We start from the raw sequence: 14,236 nt of genomic DNA, 5'->3' as shown, positions 1-14,236 counted from the left end.
TTGTTTTATTTTTTCTCAGAAAAAAAGTAAATAAATAAGAATTTTTCAAAAGCTTTTCTTTCTGAATTTCAATCCAAATGTCAAAAAGACTGATTGATTAAATTTTACAAAAAGAATGAAATTAAATTAGAGAAATTTAAAACATAAAAATAAAAACATTTTTAATTATGAGATATTCTTTTCAATAACAATTCTGCTATATGTACTCGGTATTGGGTATCGACGTTGGGTACCTGTTGCGAAATCGGCTGACGTGGTTAATTGCCACATCAGTCGATATTATTTAAATAAATAAATTAAAAAAAACCAAATAGATATCACAAATAAATATGGTCTAACTCATCTGACTGACTGCAAGTTTTTTATTTTTTGGAATTGGAGAGCGAAACCAAATAAGATGATTTTAACTTTTTCCCTAGCTTTTCTTTGCTAACAAACATGGAGAGATTGAGAGATATAGAAAGAAAAAACTTTGATGAATTGTCTAACCTGTCACTAGGAGGAGATCCACCTTTTTGTGAAACAGAGTTAGCAACTCTCTTCGTCCCAGCCAGCACCCAAATCGGTCTTAAAAGCAAATCAAATCCATCCTAAATAAAAGCTGTTGTTTTGAAAATGATTTTTTGGGTAGTTATTGTATGAGTGATTGCCTTGTTCTTTCATTTTACAACACTATTTGGATAAAGTCTAAAAGGATAAAAAAAAAAAACCTATGGGTACAAGGACTTGTTGTTCAGAACGAAATGGGTTCCTTCCGTTTTTGCAAACCTAGAACCTGCAAGGCTCCCACAATTTCCAAAAAAGTTTACATTTAAACAAGACGAAAATTAAGGAGTTCTTCTCTGAAACATTTATTTTGACAGTGAAATCATAGATAGTCTTATCCATAGCCGCTTTGGCGTTAACTGCCAAAGAACGAGATTTCACAAGGAACCCATCAAAAGTTGGTTGTTATAGAGAGAGTCCGATCTAAAAAATGTCTGATTTGGAGGACCCCATCGAGGTTTTGAAGGATGGGATCGATAAAGACATTGAAGGCCATAGAGGATAAGAAGTTGGAACATTTTTTATATTTTTCGTAAGGATCGAGAGGTGCTAGCTGTTTTGGTAAATGAAAAACTCTAGAATAACGCAGTTACTCCTCCACGTTTTGGTAGATGAACAAAGTTTTTTAATAACGCAGCATTTCATGTCCACATGGAGGCCTGTGTATGCAGGGGTTACTCCTCCCGTATGCAAATAGACTTTTTCTTTCAATAAATAACTTTAGCTCTTTTTGTTAAACATGCTTTTCTCCATACATTTCATGCTCCCTAGTAGTCAGTACTTCATGAAATTCCATACAGTCGTATGAAAGAGTGAAACAGAATAAGGTTATGCATTGGTACCGATTTATTTTGTTTGATCCTGTCTAGAGTTTGAAAAATCCGGGATGGGTATCCGGATTTTATATCCGTCCCAATATGAATTAATCAGATAGATAATATATTTAGACTGCATTATAAATTTGAATAGGAATCTAGATATCTTAATCCATATTTTAATCTCCTACTAAATTGGGTGATTGGTATCGGTTTTGGAATTGGCTTATTCTTTCTAATTAATTATGAGAAAGATGATCAAAATGTGCTTTGGAAAAGACTACTGAGGCAAAGATGGACGATCAAAAACACAAAAGAGGTAGGATATGCATTTAATAGTTGCATCTAAATTCCCTCTCTGCATAAAAAAAGTTGATGGAGTACGTTGGTATCCAAAATATTCTAATAATAGGACTAAACCGTTTACATTGCTCAGTCATGGTCCGAATTCCCACCCTTCTGACTATAGACATGCATATCATTCCTCAAATCAGTTAAAAATAAGAGTCGGGCTGCGTAGTAGCCTGCTTGATTTGACTGTACAGTATTTTTTGAGTTTTTATTTTTTATTTTCTTTTCATAATTTTTAAATATATTTAAATATTTTAAAAAAATAAAAAAATATATCAATATATTTAAAATTATTTTTTTAATTATTAAATAATAAAATAATAAAAATTTCCGAACAGTACACTTGAGCGATAACATAAAGATAGCAGAGTAGGCTTTTTCTAAAAATAAATCACAAAATTGAAACGTGCTTGGTGAAATGTACAGACACAAGAGGTCCCAATAAGAAAGCAAGAATGGGCTGAAAGAAACAACACGAGTTTGATTCACTGAGCTAGGCCTGTCGGCTGTCTGCAACATGTGATCGATTTTTGTGCCTACCTAAGCTTTGGGCCTTGAAGGGTGACAAACCAACAGGGCAAATGAACTCCTAAGTTGAGAGCCCCATTTAATTCAAGGGCTTGCTCTCTCTCTCCCTCTCTCTCACATAAGAGATCGATCTTTCCCCCGCTGCATAGAGACGACTATAGTCTTTGTAGGGGAAGTTAATATGAACACCAATTATACTTACCCTCTCTTTTCTAAAGCAAGATGAGAATTCCATGATTAAAAAATGGGACAGATGATGGGATTACTTTACTAAACGAGGGAGTTACAAGAAGATTAGTCAATTACAGGGGTCGTGGGATCACAAGAAGTGTTTGAAATATAAATATTTATTGCTAATGTCTAAAAATAGCACAAGAGTCCGAAATGGAAGAAAGATAAATTCACGACCCCGTTGAGGTTGTTCGGGCCTCGATCGATGTTGTGTGGAGCCTTTCGGCAGTGGTTCAGTACGGATTTACGGTGTCCGCGCATACATCCATGTCAGTGAGCAGTAAATAAATGCAGAAAAAATAAAGAAAAATGAATACACAGATTTACGTGGTTCGACACTAGACCTATATCCAAGGGGTTTGGGAGGAGATAGTCTACTATAATATGATTATTTTACAGTCTCTCATTGCCTCGTATCCTCATTGTACAATAGATATCAGAAAACTATCTTATTGTAGAGATCTCATTGTTGGAGCTCCTGTCGTGAGGTTGAAGAAGCCTTCCATGAGAAGTCTGGCCTAAAAAGTCCCTGAAGTCATATATGTCCATGCCTTTTATCTCTTGTCTCATTTGCTTTATGTCATATCACCATCTTTCCTTACACTCTATTTCTTCCTTCCTGATGAGTCCCCCCTCCCTCATTTGGGCTGGGCCTAGGAAACACTATGGGCCAGTTATATTTTATCCTTTACACTTCTCATAATATTGCAGAAGGCGGACTAGCTAGCAAGATTGTGTATAAAGATGACACTTTCATAGATTTTATATAAAAAAAAATGGTATTTACAGTCTTAGAACATACAAACTCTGTGCACTCTATTTGAAAAGGTAGGTAAGTCTAAGACTCACATGAAAAGTTATTTTTTTAATGGTGAACCATATTTTTTTTCAAAAAAAGTGTGAAGAACGTACACAATCTATGCCTATATTTAACATTATTATTTTGTAAATGAACCATATATGAAGAGAGGTCATTGAAGATCACATTATGACGTATTTGTGTTGCATGGCAGTGACAACATCTAGTAAATGTCCTTAATTTTAGTATAATGTTGTTCATTATTCCACGTGCTAGGACATTCTAATGCATGCATGGTTAGGAGTGCTGCTTTTGTTCGGGATAGAATCACTATATAATTCTCAATCCGGCCTCTTGTAACAAGAATTTTGTATTTAACTTTTAGAAAAAATTGATCGCCTCTCCATAAGGACTACGTAGTTTTTTATCCCAACCACAAACAATCGAGGGATCATGAATTAATATATACGCGATAGCAATGCCCCAGCTTTGTGTGAACCAAATTGCTCGAAAGTGGTGGGAATATTGCTTCTAGACTGGCGCTAGTGATATTTATGGATAAGAAATAAAATAAAATTAAGCATGCAAGCATGTACTGTCCATATTACATGCATACCTATTAATTATAGAGGATACATGTGAGAAATGATCATCAACACATGATCTCAAATCACAAACTATTTTTTTCCCCCTTTATCTCTAAGAAAAGGACTGTACACATGGCATCATCCGATTGTTAAGAACTTTTGATCACTGAAAACACACTTTCTACCAACAATTTTTTTTTTACACTTTGATCATTATTAAATTTAATATACTACATCCCTTTAATTATTAAAAATGGAAAAATAGCCTTATTATCTAATTTTAACCATTGAAGTTGATAAAAAAAAAAAAAAAAGAGTACTAAGTAAGAACATGATCATCATGTGATGTGAAATATATAATTTTGACACTCAAATAATTTCATGGAGAGTACTACATATTAATTACAACTTTTTGCTAATTTAAAAATGTAAAGTGTGTAAGTTTTAGTAGTATTTTGTGCAAAAGTAAAATGTTTTGTTAATTAGTTGTAGGATGGAAAATATTTTTTTTTTCCATTCGTCGTCAGTACTCGTATAATTTAAGGTTTTTTTTTTCCAAGCCGTTGTTGGGTAAAATATGTACTGTATGACAAGCCATTAATTGCATAACCTATTATAGCCTTGTAACATTAACTTCTAACATAAATTACTTCACCTACCCAACGTGCCATTTGCCTTATCCCTCTCCATTATTCAAACCTACATTTTTTTTGGGTTTTAACTGCGTCCACTAGATCTCTGACAAATTTAATCCATGCATGGTCCTGCCATGTCCTGCCATGTCAGATTGACATGCATGTTAAGTTTATGAGCTCTGTTATCCCGAAACCTTACACCGCATACCAATTTAATTCGTAGTTGCCAGCCTGATTTTTTTTTTTTTTTTTTAAGCAAAACTCTAACAAAAGAGTAATTATATATACAATCGTAAAGTCTATAAACGTCGCATAATCGTTTTAAAAAAGAGTAAAATTCATTATTAAAAATTTAATTTTTTTTATGTGAATTTTATATTTTATTCATTTTTTTCAAAACAATTCCGTGATGGTTACATAAATCACAGTTATAACTATCTTTTTTCCTAACAAAAACGCATCCCCCAAAAGCAAACTTTGTGCAAAGATATACATCGACCGGCCTCTTCCTAGTTCCAAGCCATCATCATCCCTTATGATCCCATAACAAGTCCCATTATCAATCCCAGACAAACGGCCACATAAGCATTCTCGAAACAATTTTTATATTCACAAGTACTGCTAAAATATTAATGCTATATCTTATATAGTGGGTTAAGTGAAATTTGTAATTACAGTTCATATAACGTACACATATATGACACAGGTCGCGCGCCCTCTTGTTGATAAAGCAAAGCCAGACGGGGAACATATATAAAAGGCTATAATTTATGTGATTTTCTCGTGAAAATGTTTGATGGAAACTCATCCATGCATGAAATATTAGAGCAAAAATTAGAAACAAACCCCCCCAAAAAAGGTAATTGACCTAAACAAATCTATCTACGGATTCTTGATGCATGTTCCTAGCTAATGGCTAGGGATCATAATATAACCATGCATGCATGAAAGCAAAAAGTAAAATAAAATGAAAACTAGAGTACCAGTAAAACGAAGACTTACTCCATTCTATGAGAAAGAGGGATGAAATTGTACAACTAAAAAGCAAAAGGACTACTTGTCATTGAGAACCTGCATCCAATACGCGCCATGAATACCTCCTTTCAATTTGTAACACCCTTCATACAATACCTCTTTTGATCAGGAAGAAGACCTTGAAACCCTTGGTGAAGTCATTGGAAACAAAGTCGAAAGTTGTGGCTATAGGATTCTCTTGGCGTCATCATCGGCAACAGATCATGCAAGTAGAACCTTTTCTGTCCAATGGCCTTTTTCTCCTCTGATGACCTTCCCAGAGATGGTGAGGAGGATTTTTCAAACGGATCTTCTCCATTCAATGGGGTCATAGGGCTAAGACTAAGAGCAAGTGAAGGAGATTTGGGTAGGGGGAGAGATTCAAAACCATACTGCAACGCGGGAAGAACCAAGCATTCGAAGAAGCGGCATATAGATCCTTCTTTGTTCCTGATGACCCGTGACGTGTCTCTTAAATCGGGTTCGCCACGTAAGGGGGTGTGGCCGTATGCGACAGGAAGACCATAACGGTGTATTGATAATTATATGTTAAACATGTTTTTTTTTATAGCTTTGCAAGCAATGTAGCAAAAGGTTATCTCTATTTCAAATTTGAGAAATATTTTAGTCATAACATTTTTTTACAAAAACCAATATGATTCAGTGTATTACGTTAGATTATAAAATTACTTTTATTATAAAGTAGATATAACGTATTATATGAAATTATATCAATTTATAAGTTTATTTTTTTAAATTTTTTTTTGTAACTGTAACACTTCTCTTCAAATTTTGATGATCAACAATATTGTAATATTACATTTGTTTCCTTTTTAAAGATCCAAGAAACTTTCGATCGCGATCTACGTTAAGATTTTGTTAATATTTATTAGCTTTTCAATAGACTTAAAGTTAAAAACCTTAAATCATCAAATCGGGAATATTGTTAATTGATATATGTTTCGGCTCAAGTTGCCGCGGTACTTATACAACGGATCGACAAAGGCCTAGAGCTGCTGGAGATCGACCGAGTGCGCTGATAAATGAAAGAAAGAAAAAAAAGCATATATGCAACATGCATGCATATATAGGCTGGGCATGCATTCCATTTTTCAGGTTTAATTTTTCTCGATCGGCTGGGAATTAATTAATATTGTCTTTAATTAATTTGTTAGAGATCAGGCTGTAAATTATTATGAAAACTTAAAGACGTGAAAATTTTACAACGAAGTTAAAACAGCTGTAGCATGCAGTGAGCAATATTAATTATTTAATTTCCCTTGCTGGTATTAAATAGACAGATGAATGGCCGATCGATCCAGTACGTACTTTACTGATCTATGAACATGCAAAATTTATAAAGAACCAAGGACAGCTGGGGTACTCTATTCATGAGCTAGGGAAATAATTAAGGGAGCCTTTAATTTATTATACGTGCTTTATGTACAGTGCTGGTCTAGTGGATTTATCTTTTAGCTTGTTTAATTGAGAACTTAATTCTCACTTATCAGAGGATTCCTATCCACGTGCGTGTAATTATTAGAAATATTTTAGTTATTGAGACATTATACAGTACAACAATATTAAATCTATAAATTAATACAATTTAATATGATATATTAGATTATATAATTATTTTTATTATAAAATAAATTTAAAAAATTACATAAAATTATATTAATAATTTAAATTTATTTTTATATAATCATGATTTAGCCGATCAGTCTGAATTCTCATCGCATCGTACTTGGAATCTTTTTTTTTTCTTTTTTTTTTAAATGCTTCACGTGCCCGCGGCAAGTGCCCACACGTGCATCGATGGTCGGTGGATCAGTTAATAGCCTTTGAACCTACCGCGCGTGCATCGATCGATCCCCAAATATATTTATACCTAATTATTAATAACTCTTGAATATGTATGCATGAGACAAGACCTACCACCTTAGTTAGCATTTATGATCATTTCATAATTACGTACGTTATTAGTTTGATATATAGTGATTTCATGTCGCGATCAAAGAGTTATGTTAACTTACCAAAAAAGTGCGCATGATCAAGAAGTATATATAAAGCTCGTCCTTCGTCCCAAGTTCCAAACCCTTAGCTTCTCGATCGTGCATGCGAATGATCATTTGGTGTTAAAATACATTAACGATAAAAATATATATATATATAAACACAACACATGACGAGTAATTCTATATACAACAATAAAGTACGTAGATATTGCGTAATTATTTTGAAAAATAATGAGATTCATTATTAAAAAATTAATTTTTTTTATATAGATCTCATGTTTTATCTATTTTTTTTAAAAAAATTACGCGACGGTTACATAATTTACAGTTACAAATATCTTTTCTTATATATGATTGCTTTCACGCGGCCATTCATGATATGGAAGAAGGCGGCGTGCATCCATCCAATATTGGAACGAAGCCACCAATTCCTTAATTTTTATGGTTTTAAATTTAAGTGATATTTAGATAATAAATTAATATAAAAGTTGAATAAAATATTATTAAAATATTATTATTATTTTAAGAATTGAAAAAATTAAATTATTTATTATATTTTATTTAAAAATTTAAAAAAATTATAATATTGAGATGAAATATTTTTCCTATTCAAACGAGACCTTCGTCGCTTGGTTGATCCGAGGGGATTTCCACTCAGCATGGTTTTTTTTTTTTAAATTATATCCACTACAAATTTTACTTTGCGAGTTTCAGGAGACAACTTTATTTTTGTAGTTGGAAACTTTTAGTAGCATATAAATTGCAATATTCAATTGGTCAGGTGCATCGATCTATATATATACATATATACGCGGCCATGCACCTTTCATTTCTAACAAAATATTCCTCAAGTCTTCAACTATATATATTGATGATCATGTTAAGGTGACAGAGAGTGTTTCCCCGGTGTTTCTTTTGATCACTCGAGTGGTGAAATTCATGAATCGCGATTTTCTGAGACTTTTTTGTATTCTTCAACGAGCGAACGAACGAGCACCCATGATAAAATGAACACATTAATTAAATTATTAATTCTAAAAAATAAAATTCTATACATCATATTATTATAATACTTTCATCTCATTATAATAAATATATCACGTCGGTAGAAAAAAATAAGATGAGTATTAAATATAACATTACTCTCTTCTCAGAATGTCGATCGACCTTGTACGTATGATTCCCAATTTACCGACAATTACACCGACGATTGAATCCGGTCCTGACTCCTCACCAAACATTTTTAATTTTAGACCAACAAGAATATTATTACGTACATGCATATATATATATATATATATATATATAAAATATAATCTCCACGAAAGCAACCATGCATAATTAATTACGATCGATCAGCTTGAAATGAGCTAATAATAAACTTCGATCGATCTACAGTGTATAATGGTAATTATAGGGACAAACCCTAAATATTAATGTTCTTTTTCCTTCCTGATCTCATTATATATATATATATATAGATATAATTATAAAAGCTCAAATAATTAATTAGCTAGCCTAGTTCCTTTCTTAATTTTTGGCTAAGTAAATGCATGCCGCCCACGACTAGCTTAATTCCGAAAAGCTTATTCATACACACAAGAAGCTAATTAGAGGGTTAGGCGCTAGCTAGCAGTACTAAACCCTGGCCCGCCCCCACACAGCATTATCCTATATCATATAATAGCAGCTACTAGCTAGCAAGCTTAATTAACCTTTCACCCTAGGCAAGATCGTAGCCTTGAGAGGGTCCTTCATCACAACAGTAAAAGCAAAAGTTTCTGTCGGGTCGGGTGGGGCTCCGGGAACAGGTAGCCACTTGAAAGCATGCACCATCCTAGCCAGCAACAGATTCACATGCAGCGTGCCCAGCGTCATCGCCGGACAAATCCTCCTCCCGGCACCGAATGGCACCATCCTCACGCTCCTCGTTCCGGTCACGTCCACGTCAACCCCGTCACCGTCTAAGAACCTCTCCGGTCGAAACTCGTCCGGATCTTTCCACATACTCGGATCCTCAGTCAGCCATGCTGTGTAGAATTCCACGCTCGCGTCCTCCGGTATCGTGTACCCGCCGAGCTTGGTCTCCTTTGTCGCCGCGTGCGATAGCACAAAATGGCTCGGTGGGTGACGCCTGAACGTTTCTTTGACCACTGCCCCGAGATAACTCATCTTCTCTACGTCACTCTCGTTCACCACACCGTCTCTCCCAACATGTTCAACTATTTCCTTGTATAGCTTCTCTTGAATCTCTTGGTTCATAACCAAGCGAAGCAGCGCCCACTCCGCAGTCGTAGCGCTCGTGTCCGTCCCGGCATTGATTACTTCAGAGCACAACGTCACAAGCTCTTCTTCTCCTAACTTGCCTCGACCCGGCACTTCCAAATCAAAAAGCGAGTCTATGTAGGCAGCTCCAATGGGGCTAGCCATCTCCGCTCCACCATCACCACTAGGTTTTCCACCGCTCTTCACGAAAGCCCTTCTCCTCCTTATCAGTGGAACCAAACACTCCAACTGTTTCTTTCTCAGCTCTTTAGCGTATTTCAGGTGCTTGCGGAACAACGGAGTGAACACGGGCAAGAAGTCCGGAAGCTTTGGTAGGGTCACCAACATTACTTCCTTTAGTATGCTTTCGATCTTTTTAATCTCATCTTCGGAGATTTTCGCGCCGAAGCAAAGACATATTAGGACGCTGCATATGGTGAGCCTGCAGTTGCTCATCACCTCGACGAAGCCTTGCTCCGTAGCCTCTCTCTGGAGCCTTTTCTCGTGGTTTTCGAGTGCCCATTTCCTTATCCAACTGCACTGCTTTATTCTCATCGGGTTTATTAGCTCTGTCACGAAATTTCTGCGTAATGTCCTCCAGAGAGGCCCATACTCGGCAGAGTTGATGGCGCATTTACCGACGCTGAAAAATAGCCGGATCGGCGAGTCAGCCGGCCTGCTGGCAAATTCCGGGCCTCTCTGTACTAGGGCTTCGTGGATGAGCTCGGAGCTGGTGACAATCACGAGCGTGCGTTGGCCCATTTGCATGGTGAAGATTGGACCATATTTCTCACGTAAATCACGCACGACAAAGATGAATGGACGGCGCTGGAGGACGACTTGGCCGAGGTTACCCAGAATCGGCCAGCCCGGAGGGCCCGGTGGTAGGTTTTTGGACCCACCGCCGGTGACGGACCAGTACCTCCACCAGAAACGGAGAAAGATTAGACCTAAGAAGATGACGAAGAGATCCACGAACTCCATTCTTAGAGGAGAGATCAAAAGGAGGAACTTAATGATCTGGTATATAGAATTTGGTGGTAAAGGGATGGATAGTATTATATAGATCAAGGAGAAGTGGGCTAGGTGGTTGTGCGTGGATGAATTTGGTGTACGAAACCAGCTTGTCGTATTAAATTTTAAATCAGATGCATTGATTACTTTGAAATCAAATATGCACCAGTGATTTATGGGACTGTTAATTTGATGCTGAGATTACGTCGCTGCACCCGATTATTTTAGGTCTTTTGGTTTTTTCGCGAACTGTTGACTTCACAGGGTTTTGGAATTCGGAAAAGAAAGAAATGTTTATTGGTCCATATTTATGGGGCCGTGAAGAACTAAGAATGGAGGTCGCCGGACAGGTGGCTCGAGGTGGGGTTGGTTGTGGTTGAGATTCCATTATAGCGTACCAGGCCAATAATTAAGAGCTAGGTGGGTAAAATATATATATAGAAAGAAGCAAAAAAGAGTGAGAAATATTCTCATACCAACTGAGGTGTAGAATATTAATGGCGGAGTCACGATATTTATAAATAACGTACGTCTTGTATTGAGACAAAAATAATACTAATCATCATTCATTTAACTCAATATTTCCGAACTTAATTTCATCATGGCAAGTTTCATATATATCCGTGCATCCTCCAGGCCAAGGTCCGATCTCGAACATATATAAATCATGAATATAATTTATATTTTTGCAGATACAAATATTAAAAATCATGTCTGCAGGACCCAAACGAAGCATTAATTTGTAACTTTTATGACTTGTTACGTACATACAATTTGTGGAAAGGCACAAGTAATGGCGAGAACTTGTCTATTTGTTTGCACAGTACTGTACCTTTAAATGCATTCTGATAGTCGAGCTGAACTATTTATAATATCAATTAATTAAATTACATTTTGTACATGAAATTGCGCCCTAGCCTGTCATTAATTTATATTTCTTGAGAGTTTATAAGGTTGCCATCACAGAGATATTTATGAATATTGCTATCTGATTCGATTCGGGGCGTGAGCGGCCAGTGATCAGCTGTTGATTGCTAAACACAATATAAAAGCCATTCTAATGTCATTAGACAAAGTGATCCGATATATATGATCATGATCTACCCAAGTGATCATATTGTTAGTCATATTTAAGTTATATCCTTGTCGACCTGTTAACGAATCCTTTCTGATCTAAATTACATGAAAGATCTAATCCAACGCCATCATGCAATATTATGTCGAACCCGGCCCGCAACGTACGGGACTTTCTCAAATTACGTTGAAATTGCATGATTTCCATCACGGGGATCGTGCATTGCTCTACGTCCTTTCACGGGGTTGGCAGTTTGATCTATTGGAGGAGCAAAGTCTCGTGCACCACATGAGGCCATGAATAATTGGTTCGCTTCCTGTGACATTAATATTTGATGCTATCGATCTATCATGCTGCAGGCTAGTCAATATTGCTTAATTATGATCTCCTCTCTCTATTTCTTTGAGTTTTCATCCTGCATTTTCCCCAGCACAAAAATAAAACAGAATATTTTACTGCAGTAACGTACTGATCATCCTGGGTTCAATCAAGTAGCCAGTGCGCGCGACACGGTTGGTTGGGAAGATGAGCTAGAAATTTACGAAACCTTGACTTTAAGCTGATAGAGGCGAAGTTCAAGTCGTGTTTACATGATAGATACTTCTCCAAGTGGTGTTCTGAAAACTTTTTCCTGTGCAGAGTAGTCTGAGATTTGTATCCACGTGTTGCTGACAGTGCGCGCATGGTGCAAAGTCCCAATTAAACCACAGCCATGACCATTGCGGCCTATATATACAGAGTCAAGAGTCAAGAGGTTCATGAATGGTCTGGCATTCTGCATGCTGTCTGTACTCTGTATGCTTAAAAAGTCAGTCAGCTACTAAAAAATTAAAAGATTTTGGTGGGATAAACAGTCAAATTAAGGAGCTGAATCCTGACATAAAATTAAGGATGGTTTATGAGAGAGAAGGAAATCTTGGAATAGACGTTCACGAATCCCATTAATCTATTCAGCAGAGTCATTATCAAATACCGCTTTTACATGTTAGAGGTTCATGAGATGAGCTGCAGAGCAGCCTGAAAGCATTTAGTAATTAATTTTCATTTTTTTTTCTTCGGAAACTTTACTACAGTCATCCAGTTTTGGCTGTGATCACTTTTTTTTTTTTTCCCTTTAAAAAATAATAATTCGAAACACTACGTCTATGCTTCTATGGACCACTAGCAGAATTATAGTCTTGCCGCACTGCATTTATTGTGGTTTTGCCAACTTGAGTCCCCTTCTCTAAGAACTCTGGACTGGCACATTAATGTTGCCAGTGGGCATTACAGTACGTCCCTCCTGGCCATCAGCTTCCAGATCTGGCACATAATTTTCTCAGCAGGTGAGTATGGTGGCCTGGTCTGGGTAACCATGCCATTGCAAATGTTTTTTAAAACAATAATGCCATTGCTAGTCATCTTTTCAATCAAGCGGATGGAGATATAATCAAGGCATTCATTAGCAAATCAGACTAATTTCCCCAATAGCAAACCAGGAAATTGCCTCGGATATATAATATACATATTTTTTAATTATAAAATTTTTTACAAAAATAATTTAATAAGATGTATCATAAAATAAATTGAACCGTAATATTAGAAAAACTCAAACGATCGAGGGAACTAATTATATATGTTCAAAGTCTACACGTCAGTTCAATCAGATGATTTAAAACATGGACATGAATGACGTTGGTGGCACGCGTATAATTATAAGTAGAAATGGTCTCAAGGGAACAATATAGAACATAGAACATATATACAAATAGCCAACAAAATGTTTCTAACAGCCAACAAAAAGTGCAATTTGCACTACGCCGGGCACTGGGCAGATGCAGTTGTCAAATTTGGACGGCATAATTCTAACGTGTATATATATATTATATATATATATATCGATAAGGGTTTTACTAGATAGAATTAAGTTCGTGCATCATATTGCATACCGATCAGTATATTTGAGCTCATGAGATACATAAATCTTATTATTTCATTTCATTTTATCTCATTTTATTATTATAATTTTACCAATTTTTTATATAAAAATATAATAAATAATTCATTTTTTTCAAATTCTAAAATAAAAATAATATTAAAAAATATATTCTAATAATATTTTATTCAACTACTATTTAAAATATATCATCTCATTTCATTTCAGCCAAATTGTCTATCCAAAACCAACTATATTTCTTTAATATTTATGTGCATTTAAAAAATAAAAAATAAACACAAATTCTTAAAAAAAAAAAATACAAATACACTTATTAGGCATCTTTTGGAATTTAGACTTAACTAAATTATTGAACTGAGATCAATTTAGTTCAGTCTAATTTTAAACTAATACTAACATCTAAATACTCAACTCTTAAATCA

At 35.4% G+C, this 14,236-nt stretch overlaps 1 protein-coding gene across 1 annotated transcript; it reads right to left on the bottom strand.

Annotated features, from left to right (window-relative positions):
* Window positions 1-8,930: 8,930 nt before the first annotated feature.
* On the bottom strand, window positions 8,931-10,980 carry LOC109014061 (cytochrome P450 77A1). The gene has a single exon (XM_018996366.2). It carries the CDS (start codon window positions 10,771-10,773, stop codon window positions 9,235-9,237), a length of 1,539 nt encoding a protein of 512 aa, XP_018851911.2. The 5' UTR covers window positions 10,774-10,980; the 3' UTR covers window positions 8,931-9,234.
* Window positions 10,981-14,236: the final 3,256 nt, after the last annotated feature.

This window comes from Juglans regia, chromosome 3 (assembly GCF_001411555.2).
Source record: "Juglans regia cultivar Chandler chromosome 3, Walnut 2.0, whole genome shotgun sequence".
Taxonomy (NCBI): Eukaryota; Viridiplantae; Streptophyta; class Magnoliopsida; order Fagales; family Juglandaceae; genus Juglans; species Juglans regia.
The sequence above is the reverse complement of the archived record's forward strand: the minus strand, read 5'-3'. Positions and strand labels throughout refer to the sequence as shown.